This window comes from Ochotona curzoniae, unplaced genomic scaffold, assembly GCF_017591425.1.
Source record: "Ochotona curzoniae isolate NIBS_2020 unplaced genomic scaffold, NIBS_Ocur_1.0 contig_517, whole genome shotgun sequence".
NCBI classification, from domain to species: Eukaryota; Metazoa; Chordata; class Mammalia; order Lagomorpha; family Ochotonidae; genus Ochotona; species Ochotona curzoniae.
In genome coordinates this window covers 8,146,628-8,165,231 of record NW_024466454.1, presented here as the reverse complement: position 1 = coordinate 8,165,231, position 18,604 = coordinate 8,146,628, and the positions used below count along the sequence as shown (strand labels likewise).

General features: G+C 39.4%; 1 protein-coding gene across 1 annotated transcript; it reads right to left on the bottom strand.

Moving 5' to 3' along the window:
- Positions 1-3,524: 3,524 nt before the first annotated feature.
- On the bottom strand, positions 3,525-4,470 carry LOC121162139 (olfactory receptor 502). The gene has a single exon (XM_040988985.1). The coding sequence runs from the start codon at positions 4,467-4,469 to the stop codon at positions 3,525-3,527; it is 945 nt and encodes a 314-aa protein (XP_040844919.1). The 5' UTR covers position 4,470.
- Between the last annotated feature and the right edge of the window lie 14,134 nt (positions 4,471-18,604).

Genomic DNA, 18,604 nt, shown 5'->3' with positions numbered 1-18,604 from the left:
GAGGGTTAGCCAATTGAGCCATTGTGCTAGCTCCCATTTTCCGGAGATTTTGTAGAGAAGTTACATGAGGCTATTTTTAGCACTGGTGAAGTGGAGGAAGGCAACAAGCAAATGGGAATACAAAAGCACAAACACAGTGGTTAGCTTTTGGGAATTATGATCCTGAGTTGTTACAGCCAGCATCTCCTTATCTCCTTTCTTATCCTTGGCTTTCTTCTCTTTGCCTGACTCTGCTGTTCCTTGATACCTGGTTTCTTACTACATGACCACCATGTCCCGCATGTGAACTTGTTTTTTTTTTGCCCACAGACAGGATGGTTTGCACGTCATCCCTTTCTCTTCACCTCCATAATTCCTTACGAACCATTTATTTTACACAGTGGTATTTTTTATATTCTTGTAGCACTAACTGTAATTTGACTGACTTAATTCTAGGTTGAATACATCGTGTAAAGAGGTTTCTAACAGGGAGTTCAAACGTGAATTCACAGAGGAACATAACCACTGAGGCAGTTAGTGGACTAGCCAGGGCTCTCAAGAGGTTGAGGTTCCTCCATCAACAGTACCAGACCACTTCCTCCCTGGTCACTATCTTGGATAACCACCCAAAGCCAGGTGCATGATTACAGCCAGGAGGATCTCTGCAGTGAGCCATTTCAGGTAACACTAGTGAGTGGGATGCAGACAGTCAAGCTGGTCTGGTTCAGGTCTGACAAAGCTGTGTTGAGTATCACTATTTCTGGTTGAGCTTTACTGTCAGTGAGGTGGAGGAATCAAGAACTGAAGTCTTGCTTCCCTGGTTCAGATATGCTGTTGGTTTTGTGTGGGCATGGTGAATCCAACTTGACACCTGAACTGCACAAAATTCACCTCTCCTTTGAGAGATAAAAGGCCCAGGTCTGAGCATCAAGATATTCTGTCCTCTGATGATGACCAATGTAATGGGAGACCGCACATCTCAATCTCCTTGTCATCAGTATGACCTAATACTCAGTTTGGAAACTCATGTTGCATCCTTTAAGTTTCTACTACCATACATAAAAAGTATTCAGGGACCCAGCACGGTAGCCTAGCAGCTAAAGTCCTTGCCTTGCATCTGCCAGAAGCCCATATGGGTGCCGATTCTAATCCCAGCAGCCCAGCTTCCCATCCACTTCCCTTCTTGTGTCCTAGGAAAACAGTCGTGGAGGTCACAAACCCTTAGGACTCTGCACCTAAATGTGAGACCCAGTGGGGATCCAGGCTCCTGAATTGAGATTGGCGCAGCTCAGGCCATTGTGGGCACTTGGGGAGTGAGTCAAAAGATGGAAGATCTTCTCTGTCTATCCTCTCTGTATATCTGACTTTCCAATTAAGAAAAATAAAATAAATCTTATTTAAGAAGTATTCAGGAATTGTACTGATACTAACTACCTGATAATTATTGTCAAACTTAGCTTTTTCTGTTCTACAGCATGGGTCCTCATCTGAAATTTCCAGGCCAACACTATCTTGCTGGGAATTGTACTTTTGTATAACTCTGACAAGCAATAGGAACAAAGATCAAGTAGAAAAAGATACATATCAAAGACAACAAAATGTAACAAATCAATTTTGCATCTTAAAAGTAATGAGTGGGCTTGCATGCTAAAAGCAAACACATCACAATTGACTATTCATGTAGCTCTAGCATACTATAGTTTGTTGTGTGACTGTTTGCATCAAGTACACACAATCATCTCAGATTTACAAACTCTCCAAGATAAAATGTCAATCTACATTTGTCTCTTTTAGGCCTTGGAGCCATCCCTTTATCAAGATGATCATCAGGACTGATAACAATGCAACAAAACCATTAGACTTTTTAAGTTTTCATATTATTTTTTGATATAAATCAATAACACTTTAATATTGACATAACAAAGTTAGCATAATTTCACATCTTAACAATGCTTCTCATACACTCAAACAGCCAAATTAGTTACCACTTTGATCAGAAGGAAGATACAGCCCTGGACCTTGAGACTCGCAGGGGCCCATGTGGAAATCCCAAAGCCAGAGGAATTAAACCTATGAGATATGCCAAGAGGCCTTAAAATGTCTCATCAAAATGAGATCCCTCATCATCACAAAGTAATGTCTACCCTTTTGGTCAGGGTGATTTAACCAGTTAGAAATCAGATTTATTGACAGTTAATGAAGTGATCTCTCAAATATTTCAAAGTAAGTACATATCCAAAAGAATCCTTAGCTGTTTTAAACCTCAGTTCTTTTCAGACCATAAAAACTGAGCAAAGATAATGTAATCCAAGAGGTTAACTTGAAAACACAAGATGGATGTTTCCTTAGTCAGACACCATAAAAAGATATAAAAACTTTTGACAAAAGAATTAACACATAAAAATATCTCACAACTAGTATCAGTTGAACAGAGAAGGAATCAGGGATCATAGGAGGGCTTACTGGGGGTTGCTAGAAAATTGACACAGAGTGGCCAATTAACAAAAACCACTAATGAAATGCTCCAGGTTTTCAAAACGGATTCAATATAGACATTAACTGGTTCAGCTGCTTACCAGCATATTGATATATGTGTATTTCAAAACTTTCTTGCCTTAGCAGTGGATCAGATTCCAGTTCTATGTTGACTTACATTGGTTATGAATGCTAAATCTTTAGACAATGCTGTATCAGTACATTAAGAACTATAGCCAATTATGTCACATATAAACCATACAAAATCTATTCCTCTCAACACAGGGACTTTCCTATTTCTTCAACATAGTGAACGTTGGTGTTACCATAAAAGCTTGATAACATTTTTTTTCTCAACATACTATAGAAATAAAAACTGGAAATCTATTTTAGACAGAGAAGTCTGGTTTGGAAAATAACCAAGTAAACATAAAAAGAAGAGGGAAATGAAAAGCTCATGTCAGGAGAGGGACTGAGGGGGCTGCCTCTGGAAAGGAGAGAGGGGGAGATACCAAAAGATTTTCACAAAGGTCTGGGGATTTTAAGTATTCCCTGGCCTCACTTCGCTCAATAACCCATCAGGAGGCAAAAAACTAAGAACATAGACTATGTTCTTCTTGAAAAGATCATCTCTCCACAAGTATGATTTCAGTAAGCTTCCTATTTGGCTCAAATTTCTCATTCCTTCTCACAGGTACTCAGACATAACAGTAGTTCTCTCAGAATTAGCAGGTGTTGAAATGGACACAGTCCAAGTATTGAAGGATCGTAACCTAAATATAGATGAAAAAACAACTTTTAAAGATACAGGTTTTAAAGGGTTAAGAGCAGATATTTCTTGTGAATAATTTATATCCTCAATTATAAATTTAACTTGAGTTTATCAAAATAACTCACTAAGTGTCTCTGATTTACTTTTTTCTCTACATATCTAACTCCTTCATTTACTGGAAACTTCAGTAATAACTAATGATATAGAAACAGATGCATTCCAGTTACAATCACTCAATTTCATCTAACATACTTATGGATCATTACTATAGCAAAAGCTACAAAAATTGCAAGGGTCCCTAAGAAAATATTTTCCTGCTGATCTCTTTCTTTAAGGCCCCTTTAATCTCATTATTTCTGAGACTATAAATGAGGGGGTTCAACATGGGGATCACCACCATGTAGAACACAGACACCACCTTGTTCTGGTCAGTTGAGTAGCTGGACTTGGGCATCACATAAATGAAGGTAATGGTCCCATAGAACAGAGTGACTGCTGTGAGGTGGGAGGTGCAGGTAGAGAAGGCCTTACGGCGTCCCTCAGTGGAGCGCATCTTCAGGATGGTGATGAGGATGTAGATGTAGGAGACAGCTATGACAAACACTGTGACCACAATGATGGAGCCAGCAGTGAATGAGGGAACAACTGCAGGGACACTGACATCAGAACAGGAGAGTTCAACCAAAGGGGCAAAATCACAGAAAAAGTGGTTGACTCTGTTGGGTCCACAGAAAAGTAAAGAGAAGAAAGAAAATGTGAAACTAGAAGCATTAAAAAGCCCACCTGTATAAGCCACTACAAAGAGCTGGACACAGACTTGTGTAGACATTCTGGTTGAATAGAGCAGTGGGTTGCAGATGGCCACGAATCGATCATATGCCATGGCAGCCAGAAGAAAGCACTCTGCTGTCCCAAAGAAAACTGCTGAGCCAAGCTGGACGGCACATCCAGTGTAGGAGATTGTGTTTTTGTCCACCAGGAAGTTGACAAGCATGTTGGGTGTGACAGAAGATGAATAGCCCATGTCAGCAAAAGCCAAGTGGCTCAGAAAGAAGTACATGGGATGATGGAGCTGAGGAGAGATTCTGATGAGAATGATGGTGCTGAGATTTCCAGATATGGTCATGAGGTAGATGCATAGGAAGAGCATGAAGAGGATGACTTGTAGGATGGGGTCGTCTGTTAAGCCTAGTAGAATGAATTCTGACACTGTAGTGAGGTTCCCATTCACCAGGAAATCCATGGGACAGTGTAACTACTGACAAAATAAATCTGTGATTTTTTAAAAAGTGCATTTTAGAAGTTACAAATGTGATGCCTTCATTTTCATCAATACGTACAAGATGTCATTAGAAAGATATTGAACCACCAATACATTTAATAATGATTCTATCTCTAGTTTAAATTTGATTTTTACCAGACACCCTAGAAAAAAATCCCTCATGAAATATTTTCTTTTCCTTCTGTAGTACACTGCTCTGACATATTCACTTGAGGTGCTCTGAGGCCAAAGAATGAAAACTGTATATCAGGGGCCAATACCATAGTATAGTATGACTGCCTGTAGCACCAGCCTCCCACGTGAGTGCTGCTTTTCAATTCAGCTACCTGAAAATGCACCAGAGAAATCAGCAGAAGATGGCAGAATTGCTTGGGCTCCTGCTACCCATGTGGCAGATGTGCAAGAAGCTTCCAGCTCCTGGTTTCAGACTAACCCAGATCTAGTCATCATAGCCTTGTATGGAGTGAACCAGTGAATGAAAGATATCTCTCACTTTCTGAATCACTCTCTAACTCAGCACTTCAAATGAAAAAGTCTCTAATATATATGTATTTTAGAAATATGTATGTTTTTGAAATATATGTATTTATATATAAACTGGAGAATAGAATGGAAAGAACTTTGTGTGGTGGCAAAAGAGTATAGTGTTTTATATATGTATCGAAAATGAAATCAATGTATGTATATATATATGGCAAATGAAACTAGCAAAAACATTATATTCATAAAACCTTTTAATTAAATGTTCAGTAATAGCTAACATTTTGCATGTTGCCTAAATGATAAGCAAATAGATAAGACTAGTATATATGTATATAATTATATATCATTCTTTTTCACAGTGATTCATTGCTATCCCAAGCTACTTGGTAAAGTAATATTTTCAATTTAAAATATTAAACATGCTCTCATATCATATGATTATGTTGTATTACATTAAATTTTCTAGAAAGTAATATTACTTTTATTGCTCTCAGCAAACAGAGTCAGATTATAGACACTTTAGTAACCATAGACAACTCAGTACACCTGGAAGTGATTGAATGACAGAAACATTTTAACCCTTTGATAACTAATGTATGTAAGAGTCACCTAAGTTGTTACGTGTTTCACCATATCTATCAGTTGACTACAGACATTTTTCAAAGAAAAACAATACTGTTCCTGGTATTATAACTAGATAGAAATGTCAAACTAAAATTATGAATGAAGTAAACTACTGATTTAAATTTATAATATTTTACCAGATGGCAGAAATAACAGTGTAAATACTCTGAAAAAGCATAATTAATACTCAGCCCATAGTTTAAAGAGGTTAATTTAAACAAAATTATCCGCTTTCTACTGTGATGCTGTTTTCTGTTTGGAAGCAGACAGAATGAAATGTGAGCATGTCTAACATATGTGGCTGACAAGTAAATAGTTTAAAATCACAAAACATCAGTGTGCTGGTTGCCAGCTGATGTTCATCTCCATGTTCATTAAAGTTTGTGTTCCAATCTTTTTCTGATGCATGGTTGTCTTCGTTGTAGGGTGTTCAGAACCATAACTCAGCAAACATTTCTGAAAATATATCACGTCTTTACTTTTTAATTTTTTTAACATTTATTTTTATTGGAAAGGCAGTTATTATACAGGGAGAAGGACAGAGGAAAAGATCTTCCATCTACAGATTACCTCTCCAAGTGGCCACAACAGCCATAGCTGTGCCCATATAAAACCAAGAGCCAGGAGCTTCTTCCAAGTTCTCTCATGTGGGCACAGGGTCCCAAGACTTTGGGCCTTCCTCGACTGCCTCCCATGCCACAAGAAGGGAGCTGGATGGGAAATGGTGCCACCAGGACGTGAACTGGCATCTATGTGGCATCCTGGCACATGCAAGGCAAGGACATTAGCCACTAGGCTAAAGTTCAGGCTTTACTTTTCAAATTTGCAAAAAAAAAAGTTTAAATATTAATTATGCCCGAGAGCATTTCTAAGCTGACATCTTCACCAAGCGCCAACTTAAATGGTATTTAAAGACAAGGAGCTTCTGTCTTACTCATGGCTTCACAAGAGATGTTAGTTTATACCACAAAACTGATGGTGGAAACAAATCTGTTCAGCCAAAGATGCTTGAGTACATGTGCATTGTGTGCACTACACACTATCAGTAAAAATGATCACACTAAAGAAGTAAACTGTCACCAAATGCTGAGTGCAAAACCAATACATCTTAGAATATGTTGGCTAGTCTTACCTCTTAGAATGAGAACTCATTCATCTTTCAGTGACAAATCAAATTCCTAGAGGTTATATAGCTATCTTTCAGTTTTGTTCTCCTTTGAGGATAAATGTCAGAAGACACCAGAGAATCAATTTGGAAGGTAAAAGCACCATAGGGTGTCATTATTTTCTGGAGCAGATATTTAGCAATTTAGTTCCAAAGCACACAACTGAGTAGTTAGAACTACAGTGGCTAATTTATTCTTTATATATCTAGGTGTTCATACAAAATCCAGAACCTCTGTTTAACCATCATTAAAGAGTGTGACATAATAAATTATAATACAGATAAATACTGATTTCAAGCTTGGAAAATAGAGAAAAATTGTGAAGGAGAAGTGAACAGGACCTTTAAGTAGCCCACACCTTTACATCATTGCATCATTCTTGCTTTTGACCATTCAAAACCTCCTCCTAAGCCAGACCTTCATGGAGCATGCCTCCCAGACTTGTGTCTCTGTGGACATCAGATAGAAGCCCATGTGTGGGAGATTACCCATGTATCTCTCTGCCTACTCAGCCTATCTGGAAGGTCGTAATGACATGGAATGCTGTGTCCTCTGGGGAGCTCCCTGTCTTCCTTCTCCACCCTTGGACAAACCTGTGCTGGGATTTTCTTGAAAAGAAACTCTGAGAAGTCTCTACAGTCCCCTGTTCCCTGACAGCCGTACGTTGTTACATGACCTGAACCATACCTACCAGCCATACATGATGTTTATGGCCTGCAGCAGGATTGTAGAGTCCAGAGAGATAGAGATGTCTTCTTGCCAATTGCAGTGCCATATTTGGGTGGGATGATTCTCAGTTGATTCCATTCTGCCCTCCCCTTCCCTTGGGCTACGTAAGATTGTGTTTGCTTTACAACAAATAGACATGCTTGATCACACTGTCTCTGGTGATTCTTCCTGAGGAACTCTGTTGTGTCATCCCCTCAGTGGCTGTGGGGGCATAGTGAGTTGGATCCCTGAGACCAATGGGCTTTCTTGAAACCCAGATTTCAGAAGACATTTTTTGTTGTACTTCCAGCAACCATACTGTCTTCCTGTGGGACATCATTGCTGTTCCAAAGAATAGAAAAGTGGTAGATTTGAACACCATCTGCACGGGCATATAGCAATAGTATTTGTTTTGTAGAATCTGATCCATGAATCTCTGGATCAGTTGCTGGTGAGCAAAGCTTATCATTCTGGATTCTATCTTAAATGATATACTTCTTAAGTGACCTTTCTCTTTAAATTTTGATGGTAAGTTGTTTCTTCATAGTGATCCTACTGCCAGGATAACTGATTTCTCTTTCAATCCTAATGAAATATCGGTTATATCCACTGTCTCAAAACAAAATCAAGGACCAGTGTAATGACACAGCAAGCTAATTCTCCAGCCTGTGGCACTGGCATCCTATATGAACACTGGTTAATATGCCAGTTGCTTCACTTACAATTCTCTGCGTATGGCCTGGGAAAGCAGTAGAGGTTGGCTCCCTGGAATGCTGCAACCTTGTGGGAAACCTAAATGAATCTTCTCACTAATGGTTTCAGATGAGTTATGGCTGTTGTGACAATTTAAGGAAAAACCTTTTCTCAATGTCTGTCCTTCTCTGTAAAAATCTGTCTTCCAAATGAAAATATTAAAAATAATAAAAGACAACTCAGCACAGTAGCATATATACTAAATCCTCACCTAGTATGCACCTAGCATGCATCTTATCCCAACTGCTCCACTTCCCATCCAACTCCCTGCTTGTGTCCTAGGAGGCAGTATAGGATGCCCCAAAGCCTTAGGTATCTGGTCACCTGTGGGAAACTCAGTAGAGGTTCCTGACTCCTGGCTTCAGATCAGCTCAGCACTGGATGTTTCAGCCAACTTTTTTAGTGAACCAGAAAACAGGAGGTCAAAAGACTGTGTATCTCCTTCTCTTTGTATATTGGAATTCCCAACAAAAGAAAAATTTTAAAAAGGAAAGAAAAGAGCATGCAAATATAGCAATGACAGAAAACATATATAATGACAAATAAAGGAAGTCCAGAAAGACAAGAATTCTTATGTGAGTTTTACATGATGATAATGCCCCATTTTTTCGCTTGTCAACCTTGAGTGACTTAACACTGGCTTTGAACATACGTATTTTTTTTTCTGCAATGTCTTTGTAATACCTACCATCGAAACCATTATTAAGAGAAACAGTAGATATTTTCAAAGTATTACCTCAGGGACCAGATTCGGCAAAGTGACAGCATTCCATTGAAATTTTCTTCAGAATTTTTTTGGTAGCAATCCCAAGTCTACAGCCACAGAAAATGGAATGTTATGTGTGACTTTTTTCCCTATGTCCCCAAGCTTTTTATATTCATTTAAGATTCAGCAAGGAGTGGAGCCATCTGAGGTAGGAGTCAGCACTTTGAAGTTTAAATCCGACAAGTTGTCATTCTTACTCAGGAAACTAGGGAGATTTGAGTTCTGTAGATTCCTATCCTGAAATCTTCACACCTTACCTTCCAGGATTCACTTTTCCTACATAGATCAGTCTCCTCTTTTCTCACATGTTCCTTTCTCTACATGCATTTTACTTCATGAACATATTTGTTGAGCAGTTTTCCCGTTACTCTTTTTTATTCTGTGAAATTTTTTATAAGCTTAGAACCATCAAGTTGTAAAAACATACGCTTTTGCCTGACAGTTATACCACAGGTAAGCTGTCAAGTTGAGGGGATTGTTTATAAAACTAAGTTAATCATTGATGAAAAAGTAAAGGAACCAGAAAAGAGATCAAAACATACGGATTTCACATTGCATTTTCCTGATGCATAAATCTCCATTTGTTCAGTCTGGCACTGAGTGCATTAGCTTCAGGCACCTGCAACACCAGCACCCCGTAGTGGAGTGTGTTTAAGTGCTACCCACTCTGTTTCTGATCAAGTTCCCTGTAATGAGTCTGGGAAAGCAGCAGAAGATGGCCCAAGTGCTTGAGACTGTGTTACCACACATTACCTGCTGCCTGCTGGCACATGAAAAAGCTGAAGCTGGAGGGCATGTCTTGGGTGACTAGGCTGCAGTCCCTGCCAGTGAATGTCACAGCAAGGGGTGGTACACATCAGACTGGGACACAGCACCCTCCAGAACATGGGAAAACAGAATGTGGGGGCAGATTCTGTGGGGAAATTGAGGGCTCACTGTGAGACTAATGCACATGCTATTTTTATAGAGAACTGGAGTAGTGATGGCCTAGCCTGGCTAAACGGTGCAACTAACCTGGCAGACAGAAATTCATCTGACATTCACAGGAACAGGAACTGAGAGGAGGCTGGGATGGACCAGGCTGCAGCAACCACCAGCCTATGCAGAGGCCACTGCTGAGGGCAGACCATGCCAAGCAGGGCCACAACACCTGACAGCACACATGAGATCCAGGGCTGGAAGTGGGCCTGGTAGGGAACATAGAGAAGTCCCCTACTAGTCCACAGCTGCCCCTGGGGAGCACAAGAGCTGGGGCTGTGAGGGGGACAGCTAGGCAAGGCTGTAGCACCCACCATACATGAGAGCCAGGACAGAGTGGACTGTGTCTGGCTTGGCAAAAGCTGAATGGGCTTTGCCAGGCTGTGTTGAAGCACCCATCAGCCCACTACTCAAGAACAGGGATGATTAGCAGGACTGATAGAAACCACTCTGCTAGGCTGCAGCATTCATTGGTGAAGGTGTCAGCTAGATGTGGCTGCAGACTAGGCTAGGCAAGGCTGAAGCACCCATCTCTATGTGTGTGGGTTGGATGTGGGACAGGCCAGACTGGGCTAGGCCCCAGTACCTGCTGGCACTTGTGAGAGCCAGAACTTTTGTACATATGCTGACTAGGCTGTACCACCCACTGGATAAAATGAGAGCTAGGTCTGGTGTAGGCCAGGCTGGGCGAGGCTGTCGCACCAGCTAGTGAAAGCTGAAATGGATGCAGGCCAATCAGTCTTCTAAACCTCAGTACCTGTCAGTGAGTGTCAGTGAATACCCACTGACACAGGGCATACCTGTTGCTGGGAGCAGGCCTGGCAGGGAAATGGGGATTTCCCCTTCTAGGCTGCAGCTCCTTAGAGTGGGTCTGGTAGGGGAACTTCAAGAACCCCCTGCTGGGCCACGGCTTCCACTGTGAGAACTGGGACTAGTGGCAGGCATTCTGGAAGCAGGACAGCCTGTGATAGGCTGCCACACAGCCTGGCATGCACAAGAGCCAGATGGGTGTGGGCCAGCCTGGCTGGGCCACAGCACATACTGACAGGTACTAGGGCTGAGTATGAATCAGTAATACTGTTGGCCCACAACACCCCTGGCAGGTGCAAGATCCAGGACTCAGGGCAGGCCAGGGTGGTTAAGGCAGCACCCATCAGCATAAGTGAGGGCCAGGTCTAGGGGCAGGGTGGACTAAGCCAGGCTGCAGCACACATGTGTATGCATGAGAGCCAGATGGCACATCGGACAGACAGGGCAAGGCCACAGCATGTGCCAGTGCATGTGTGAACTGGGAATGGTGCTGGTGTGGTGTTGGTCATTGGGGGTCACCTCGATTTGTCTGAAGCACTCACTGGTGTGCAGGAATACTGGATCTTTGGTGGACTGGCCTGAGCTAGGCCACAGAACCCATTAGTTAATTTGAGAGATGAGGTTAGGTGCAGATCCAGGCAACTGCATCCACTACTATGTGCATGGGCTGGTACAAGTGATACACAAAACCATGAGCCTATACTGGCTGGGCATACAACAAGAAAGCCTGTGGTCAGCCAGGTGAGGTTTCTTGAGCATCTCTCAACTAGATGACTGGACTCAAATCCCAGTCACAGGGAAAACCACAAGATAGTTGACACGACCTTAGAGTGCATATACCAGGACTGGGCCTCCTCAGTTGTGATGCCTGTGCAGCAGACAGCATGCCTAGACAGCCAGCTCATCTAGGCCCATACAGGAAGTAAGCAGCCTTTTTAGAGGATCAGAACACAGAACAGATTGAACAACTCTCTTGGCCAAGTTTTGCAACATGTTCCTGAGCCTTGGGATATACTAAGGTGGAGTTCTCAGCCAATAAACCTTGGAAAAAGATTCTCAAACCTGATTTAATGAAGAGAATGTCGTCTCAGAACTGTCAGAACCATTCAAGTAACAACCTTGTAACATTCTTCCTGACCTTGACATCCATAAGGATTAATCCCCACGTGAGAATAGAATATGACCCTTGTCCCCATGCTAGACCCTCATTGGTATTCATAACTCTCAACTGTGCTAACAATATTAAAAAATTTTTAAATTTCAAAATCCTAATATATCATTATATACAACTGCCTAGACTGTTGCAGCACATATCTTTTTAAAAACAAAGATTTATCTATTTTTATTACAAAGTCAGATATACAGAGAGGAGGAGAGACAGAGAGGAAGATTTTCTGTCCCATGATTCATTCTTCAAGTGAGCACAACGGCTGGCGCTGCACCAATCCGAAGCCAGGAACCAGGAACCTCTTCCGGGTATCCCACACGGGTACAGGGTCCCAAAGCTTTGGGCCGTCCTCAACTGCTTTCCCAAAACACAAGCAGGGAGCTGGATGGCAAGTGGAGCTGTCGGGGTAGAACCCGTGCCCATATGGGATCATGGCGTGTTTAAAGCAAGGACTTTAGCCACTAGGCCATTCCTACAGACCCTGTACAACATATCTTAACATTGCTATTCTGCTAACTACCATGAGTTTTCTAAATAAATGCTTCCCCTAGTAGAATTTTTCCTTTTTCTATTGTTTGTTAATTTTAAAATAGTTTTTTTTCCTATACATATTCACATACATAGAGGAGCATAATTGTTACTGGCTGTAGTTTCTGCTTTGGTCATATTTTAAGTAATCACCAACTTTGGTGAGATTGCATATGCACTGAACTTTGAAATACAGACAAGATTTTAGATGGATTACGTCACCCAAGGGCTTTTCACACTGGAAAAAAAAACATAATATGGTATACTGAAGTTCAGAATGTAATCAATAGATAAGATATTGAGCAGTTTTCCATAAAAATTAAAGTTATAACATCAAATAATAGAGGTGAATTTGAGCATTCATTGTGCAGAAGATAGTCCAGATGGTAAAGAATTTGACAAGATTCTGTGAGTGACCATAAGGAACCATTTGTGTATATCAGGCAGGTCAGTGCAGTCACTGGGCATTTGGATAAAAGGGCTATTTTTTTTTCAGTAAGATTATGTATAATGTATTCTCTCCTATGAGAAAGCAATCACAGTGATCATCCAGCAGATTTGCTTTCTTCTTTCTGCCCATGTTCTTTATCTTTCTTTTCTTTTTTTTGCCTCTAAAGGAATATTTATTGTCTCTACTAAATCTAATCTCCATTAATATCACATAGTCATTTCTCCAAGTTTATGTAGAACCCTTTTACCATGTTTTCTTTCTCTTTTTTAATTAATTACATTGCATTATGTGACACAGTTTCATAGGCTCTGGGATTCCCCCAACCCTTCCCCGTGCCCTCGGCAACAGCCCTCCTGACACTATAATCCCCAGTTCTACAAACAGGGAAGAAGGAATATAAGAGCCTTTGCAAACTGTCAGAATGATAAATTGTATTATGAAGAACAAAACCATCCCCAAGGGAGTCCTTTGCACTTCTAAGTAATAGTTTGAAGAAATATATTACAGTCATTTCCATCATTATTCCAATCAATAATGTTAAACCTATTGATAAGATTTTTTTAAATATAATTTGAAAGCATTTTTGTGGACATCAGATTAAAGCTAAGATCCAAATGCACAAGACTTCTTGTACTAAAGCAAAGGTCTCAAGGTAATCATCACATTGGCCCCAGGACTCTAATTAAAGTCCTGATGCTTTGGAGTTCTACCCTGAATGAATGAAGACACTACAGGTATAAGAGACTCTAATTTCAAAGAGAACTCCTCAGACATTCAGATGCCTGGAATGGCCAGGATGGGTCCAGAGCCTAAGATGGAAGTCTGGAAAGTCAACCAGACCTGCCCAATAGGAGGCAGAAACCTAACACTTGACCCATAATGGCTGCCTATCATGGACTGCATTGGTGGGAAGTTTGAATGAGGATCCAGAGTTAGAGGAAACTCTAATGGGGAAGGCAAGTATAAATGTGCACTTTCCTTCCTGGGTAGTAGACAGAAATATTCAGGTTTTCTCACTCTTTAAAATGAACATCATTTTGTCCTCTAATAATCAAGTGCCTGTGCATTCTTATAGCTTGTTAAAGAGACTGAAGAAACTTTGTGCAGAGATAAGCTGGGAATTAGAAATGTTGTTAGTGCCTTTGCTGGGAGAGAGGAAACCCCAAACACTACGCGGGAAAGTGTTGAAACTTTGAAAGCCGAGCATAGGATAGCAAACTGAAGGTGAAAGCCAGGTTTCAAAAGAGGAAAAGGCTCGAGCAAAACAAGCAGAAAGACTGGCACAGGGCTAAAGGCTTCTTATTCTGCAGTGACTGCCAGATTTGCGTGAGAGAATGGAAATAATGCTAGGTTGTACATTTTTACATTTTTCTGTACTTGAGTGATATGAGGAAAGAGTTTATCATCAGCATATATGAGAATATATAAAATTTAAATCATCATCAAAATCACTAATAAAGATTAGGCAAACTCTACATATCTTGTGTCCAGAAAATTTCTCTCCTTGAAGAGGCGTGTGGTGAGTATAGACAGAGATGCTGTGGACAAAATTTTGGCAATTTGTGTATGTGCCTTGCTAAAAGACCACTTAAGTAGGGAAAATTTGATGTAACACTACAGCAAATATGGGTAGTGTATAAATGGAAAGGTGTTTTTTTTTCTTGTAGGTTCTAGTTATCTGTTAAGGCCCTAGGTAAGCACTAGTGTTTTGACAAGTTTTCTTTCCTTGTTTTTCTTGTTTGCTTAATGTATGTGTATTGAATGAGAAACAAGAATGAGGAATCCATCTCTACAGTCATTTTACATTGCTAAAGGACATGATTTCTAAAAATTATTTGGAAAATAACTGACCATCTTTGGTGAATGTATATATTATTGCCAGATTGTTCAAAGAGTATTTTCTAGAGGAGTTAGTAAAGGCATTTAAATGATAATCATGCAAGTTTTTCAGAGATATAAGATTCTCTACCTATGGCTATTTAACCTGTCTAGCGAAGAAGAGATTTTGGTTGTATTGGGAGCCCATATGGGGCATATAATCTAAAACAAATCTTTGCCCTTTTTAGTATATAGGAATCAAGCTTTTAAAAAACAGAAGCAATGTATTACCTTAAAATTTACATATATTGATTAAATTATTCCTTATTCATTAAATTATTATTATTTATAGCTGTTGCCTATATTCCCATTAAACTAGAAGGTTTTTTTCTTTTTACTTCATAAACTTCTTATTTGGTGAAGCATTAAGCCTTTTGACTAATGTAGTATGTTATCTCAAAAACAAAACAGAGAGAAAGAAAAAAATCAAGTGCAAGGGGAAGGAAGAGAGAGGAAGTGAGGAAAGTTAATACCATTATGTTCTTAGAGTTATATCTACAAACTATTTAATCTGTCAAAAATGAATTAACGTTTTGAAATGTAAACAAATAAATGAATCAGCAGCAATAAAAAAAAAATCAATGAAAATAGATTGAGATGTGAATCTAGAAGAAGAAATTACTTACACAGCCTAGGAGTTTTCAGAGGCTCCCATGGCAAGTGAATTTGGTCTTCAAGAAAGATGTGTTTTTAGCAGATAAAGAGAGCTAGGAAGGATATTGCAGGCTAGAGAAATGCCAAGTAGGAGAACCATGAAAGTACAGGTTTGAGAAGCAGTGGAATGTTCATAATACAGTGGAGGTTTGCAGGAACAAATGAGATGAAACAAATAAGGCTTAGTACCACAATTGGGAAGGTCTTGTAATCAATAAGCTGACAAATGGTTCTTCAAGCTCTCGATGTCTTGCTCAATAACTACTCCAGCCATATTACTTTTTGCAAATTAAATAACCATCTGGTTGTAGAATCTTCATTATAACTACAAACATTTTCATATCGCTTACTTCCTGGAGTAACAGTTAAGCCATATGACACTGCATAAGTGAATCATATAATAAAGGTTGGACATTATCTCTAGCTTGTAAGCAAAAGCGATCCAGAGATGCCTTTAGGGAAGAGGCACTGCAAGATCATAGATTTGATATGAAAAATTTGTAGTAACTGAAGAAAGGGGAGTTGTTGCAGAAATCTGGTTGAAGAATAGAATGGAATAAACTTTTAGTTAAATTCCTATAATCTAGAAAATATACACAGCAAAAATGAGGAGTCAAATTAATTGAAGCAACAGCCTTATATATATGTAGAAGTCTGATACAAAGTAATGCAAAGGAGGGGAAACTTGAGAGAAAATCCAGTACATAATGGAGCAGCAACGTGAAGGAAGAATCATGATGCATTCAGAAGATAAGGGTAATTCAAGTTTAGAGTATGGGGCAAGTAGAGTCATGGGATGTACAATGAGCCAGAAGTGTCTTGATATCACTTTATAAACAGTCCTATGCCTCTTTGCTGAGGTACTTGATATTTTCTTCTAGATTGCATTATTTGGATTTTTTTCTGCTGTTAGCGGTTTGCTCTGTGTTTGATACTGTCTGACTTCTATCCTGTGTTAGTAATCTCATATCTACTCACAGTATGGTAAATGAAACAGACATGTGAGAGACATATGACTAATAAATAGTGAGATGCCATAATCAGCCATGGGAAACATCCAAGTAGAAATTTAAGAAAAAAGAGAAAGATTAAGATTGCAGCTCGTGAACATGTGCAGCATTGGGAAATGACATTAGTTAAAAAGGGTAAGACAAATCACATGAGAAAAACATGAAGGAGAATATTGACATTTCTATTCTGAACATTTTTCATGCAATACTTGGAGTAATTCTGACATTAAAAGTGTGCCATAAGAAATTTAAATCTTTTGGGGAAGCTGAAATGATAAGAACAGAAAATATATTCTTGAGAGGCAAGTAACTAATAACCTAGGAAACCATCAGATGAAAGAGAATCTATGTTAAGTGGCCTCAACCATACGCCACAAAAGGCCTGGATGAAGATTGCTTGGGAGGATTTTTCCTGTGTTGAGGTCTTTGTGAGTCATGCTTTGTGCCGATTATACTCTTCCTGCTTTGCATGTTGTTCACATATTGTCCTTCTGTGGTTAAGTCCCCAGATAGGGCTTCCCAGACTGTGTAAATATCAGACATGTGCTGCTACTTCAGAGATCCTGTGTGTGGGGTGCCATGGTCTGATCCCCATGCAGAGAATTGTTTTGCAAATCATGATTAGTCAGTCAACACATGTTGGGTGAATTCATGACCTGATAGCCAATTAATCATGATGTACTTTGCTTGCATCTTTTGTAAAATCTAAATGAAAGTTGCTACCACATACATGTGTGAGCATTATACATTTTACTGCTATCTTAATTGCATTTATACCATCAGGCAAATTATCACTAGTAAGTGCTGTTTACCTGAATTCTTATATTATGTGCCCAAGGTTAAATATAAATGTAAAAATTAGCAACATTTCAGCTAACAGTATAGTCATGATCTTCATCTTCTTTTTCTTTAATGTTTGTGAATCTGACATAGTAATTGTCAGCCAGTCTTTCTGTTGCTCCCTGCCACTTTAGTTTCCATGATTGCTTCCTTGCTTTGCCTTCATCTTTAACGGTGAGCAAATTAAAAATTGAGAGTCTATGTGTAGTTTTCATGTACTTCTTCTGTCCTTATCTCCTCCAACCCATGGATTGGATAATTAATGAAAGATTGAAATAGAAATAAAATCTGCAAAGTCTATCTGAGGAATTGGAATTGATTCCTCTCAGATCAGTCTTGCAAAAAGAAATAACTTAAAATATGTATTATCAGAAAATGTCCTAGAGTTCCTGCTAAAAACTCAAAATTCATCACAATATCACCAAAATATGCTATACTAGAATTAGATGGCAACGTCCAAATCATTTCACTGCAAGCTGTTTTATTAGGCAAGTTTTAAAAGAATTTCACTGAGTTGTTAACAACTTTGAAAGTGTAGGATATATCTTAATTTTGTTGACAAGACCTATTGCATATTTCAACCATCAAAGATGAGCATGCTTCAGAAGTTCATATGAAATGGAATTTAAATATGTAACAAACATAAAATATTTTTAAATTCATTCATGCTTCTTCATAACACATATTCCATGAACTTTGAAAAGTACTTTCGTATTGTTATATATCTCAACACAGCAAAATTGCATGTCAAATTCATCCATGCTCTCCAAACATTTTCATAATTATCACCCAGATGGACATTTATGACCCTGACTTTGACCTTCTCCGGCAGTATCAATTCTGGCCATTTAGTAGGAGAATAACTGGTAGAAAAATCTCTCTCTGTCTCTCTTTCTCTCTCTCTCTCTCTTTCTCCTTCTCTCTCTCTCTCTCTCCATCTCTGTCTCTCATTCTAACTGTAAGTAAATAAATACTTTAAAAAATAGATCACAGAAACGTATTATTTATCTGTTCATTGCAGATAATGACAAGAGGAGAAATAAACTACAGTTAGCTCTGGTAGATTCCAGCATTCATCTTACTGCATTTACATGATTTGTTGTACTAGAGTCATTCTCTTCATTCAGAATCCTGACCTTGACTTCTGCCAAGTGCATTTTCTCCCTGTCCTCAGACGTTTTCACGAAGCATTGCTTCACACTTGTCCAGAGACTCTGTGTCCAGCTGACAGCAGTGCACAAACTTTTTACAATCATTTCAGGATCTTGCCCTTTAAGCA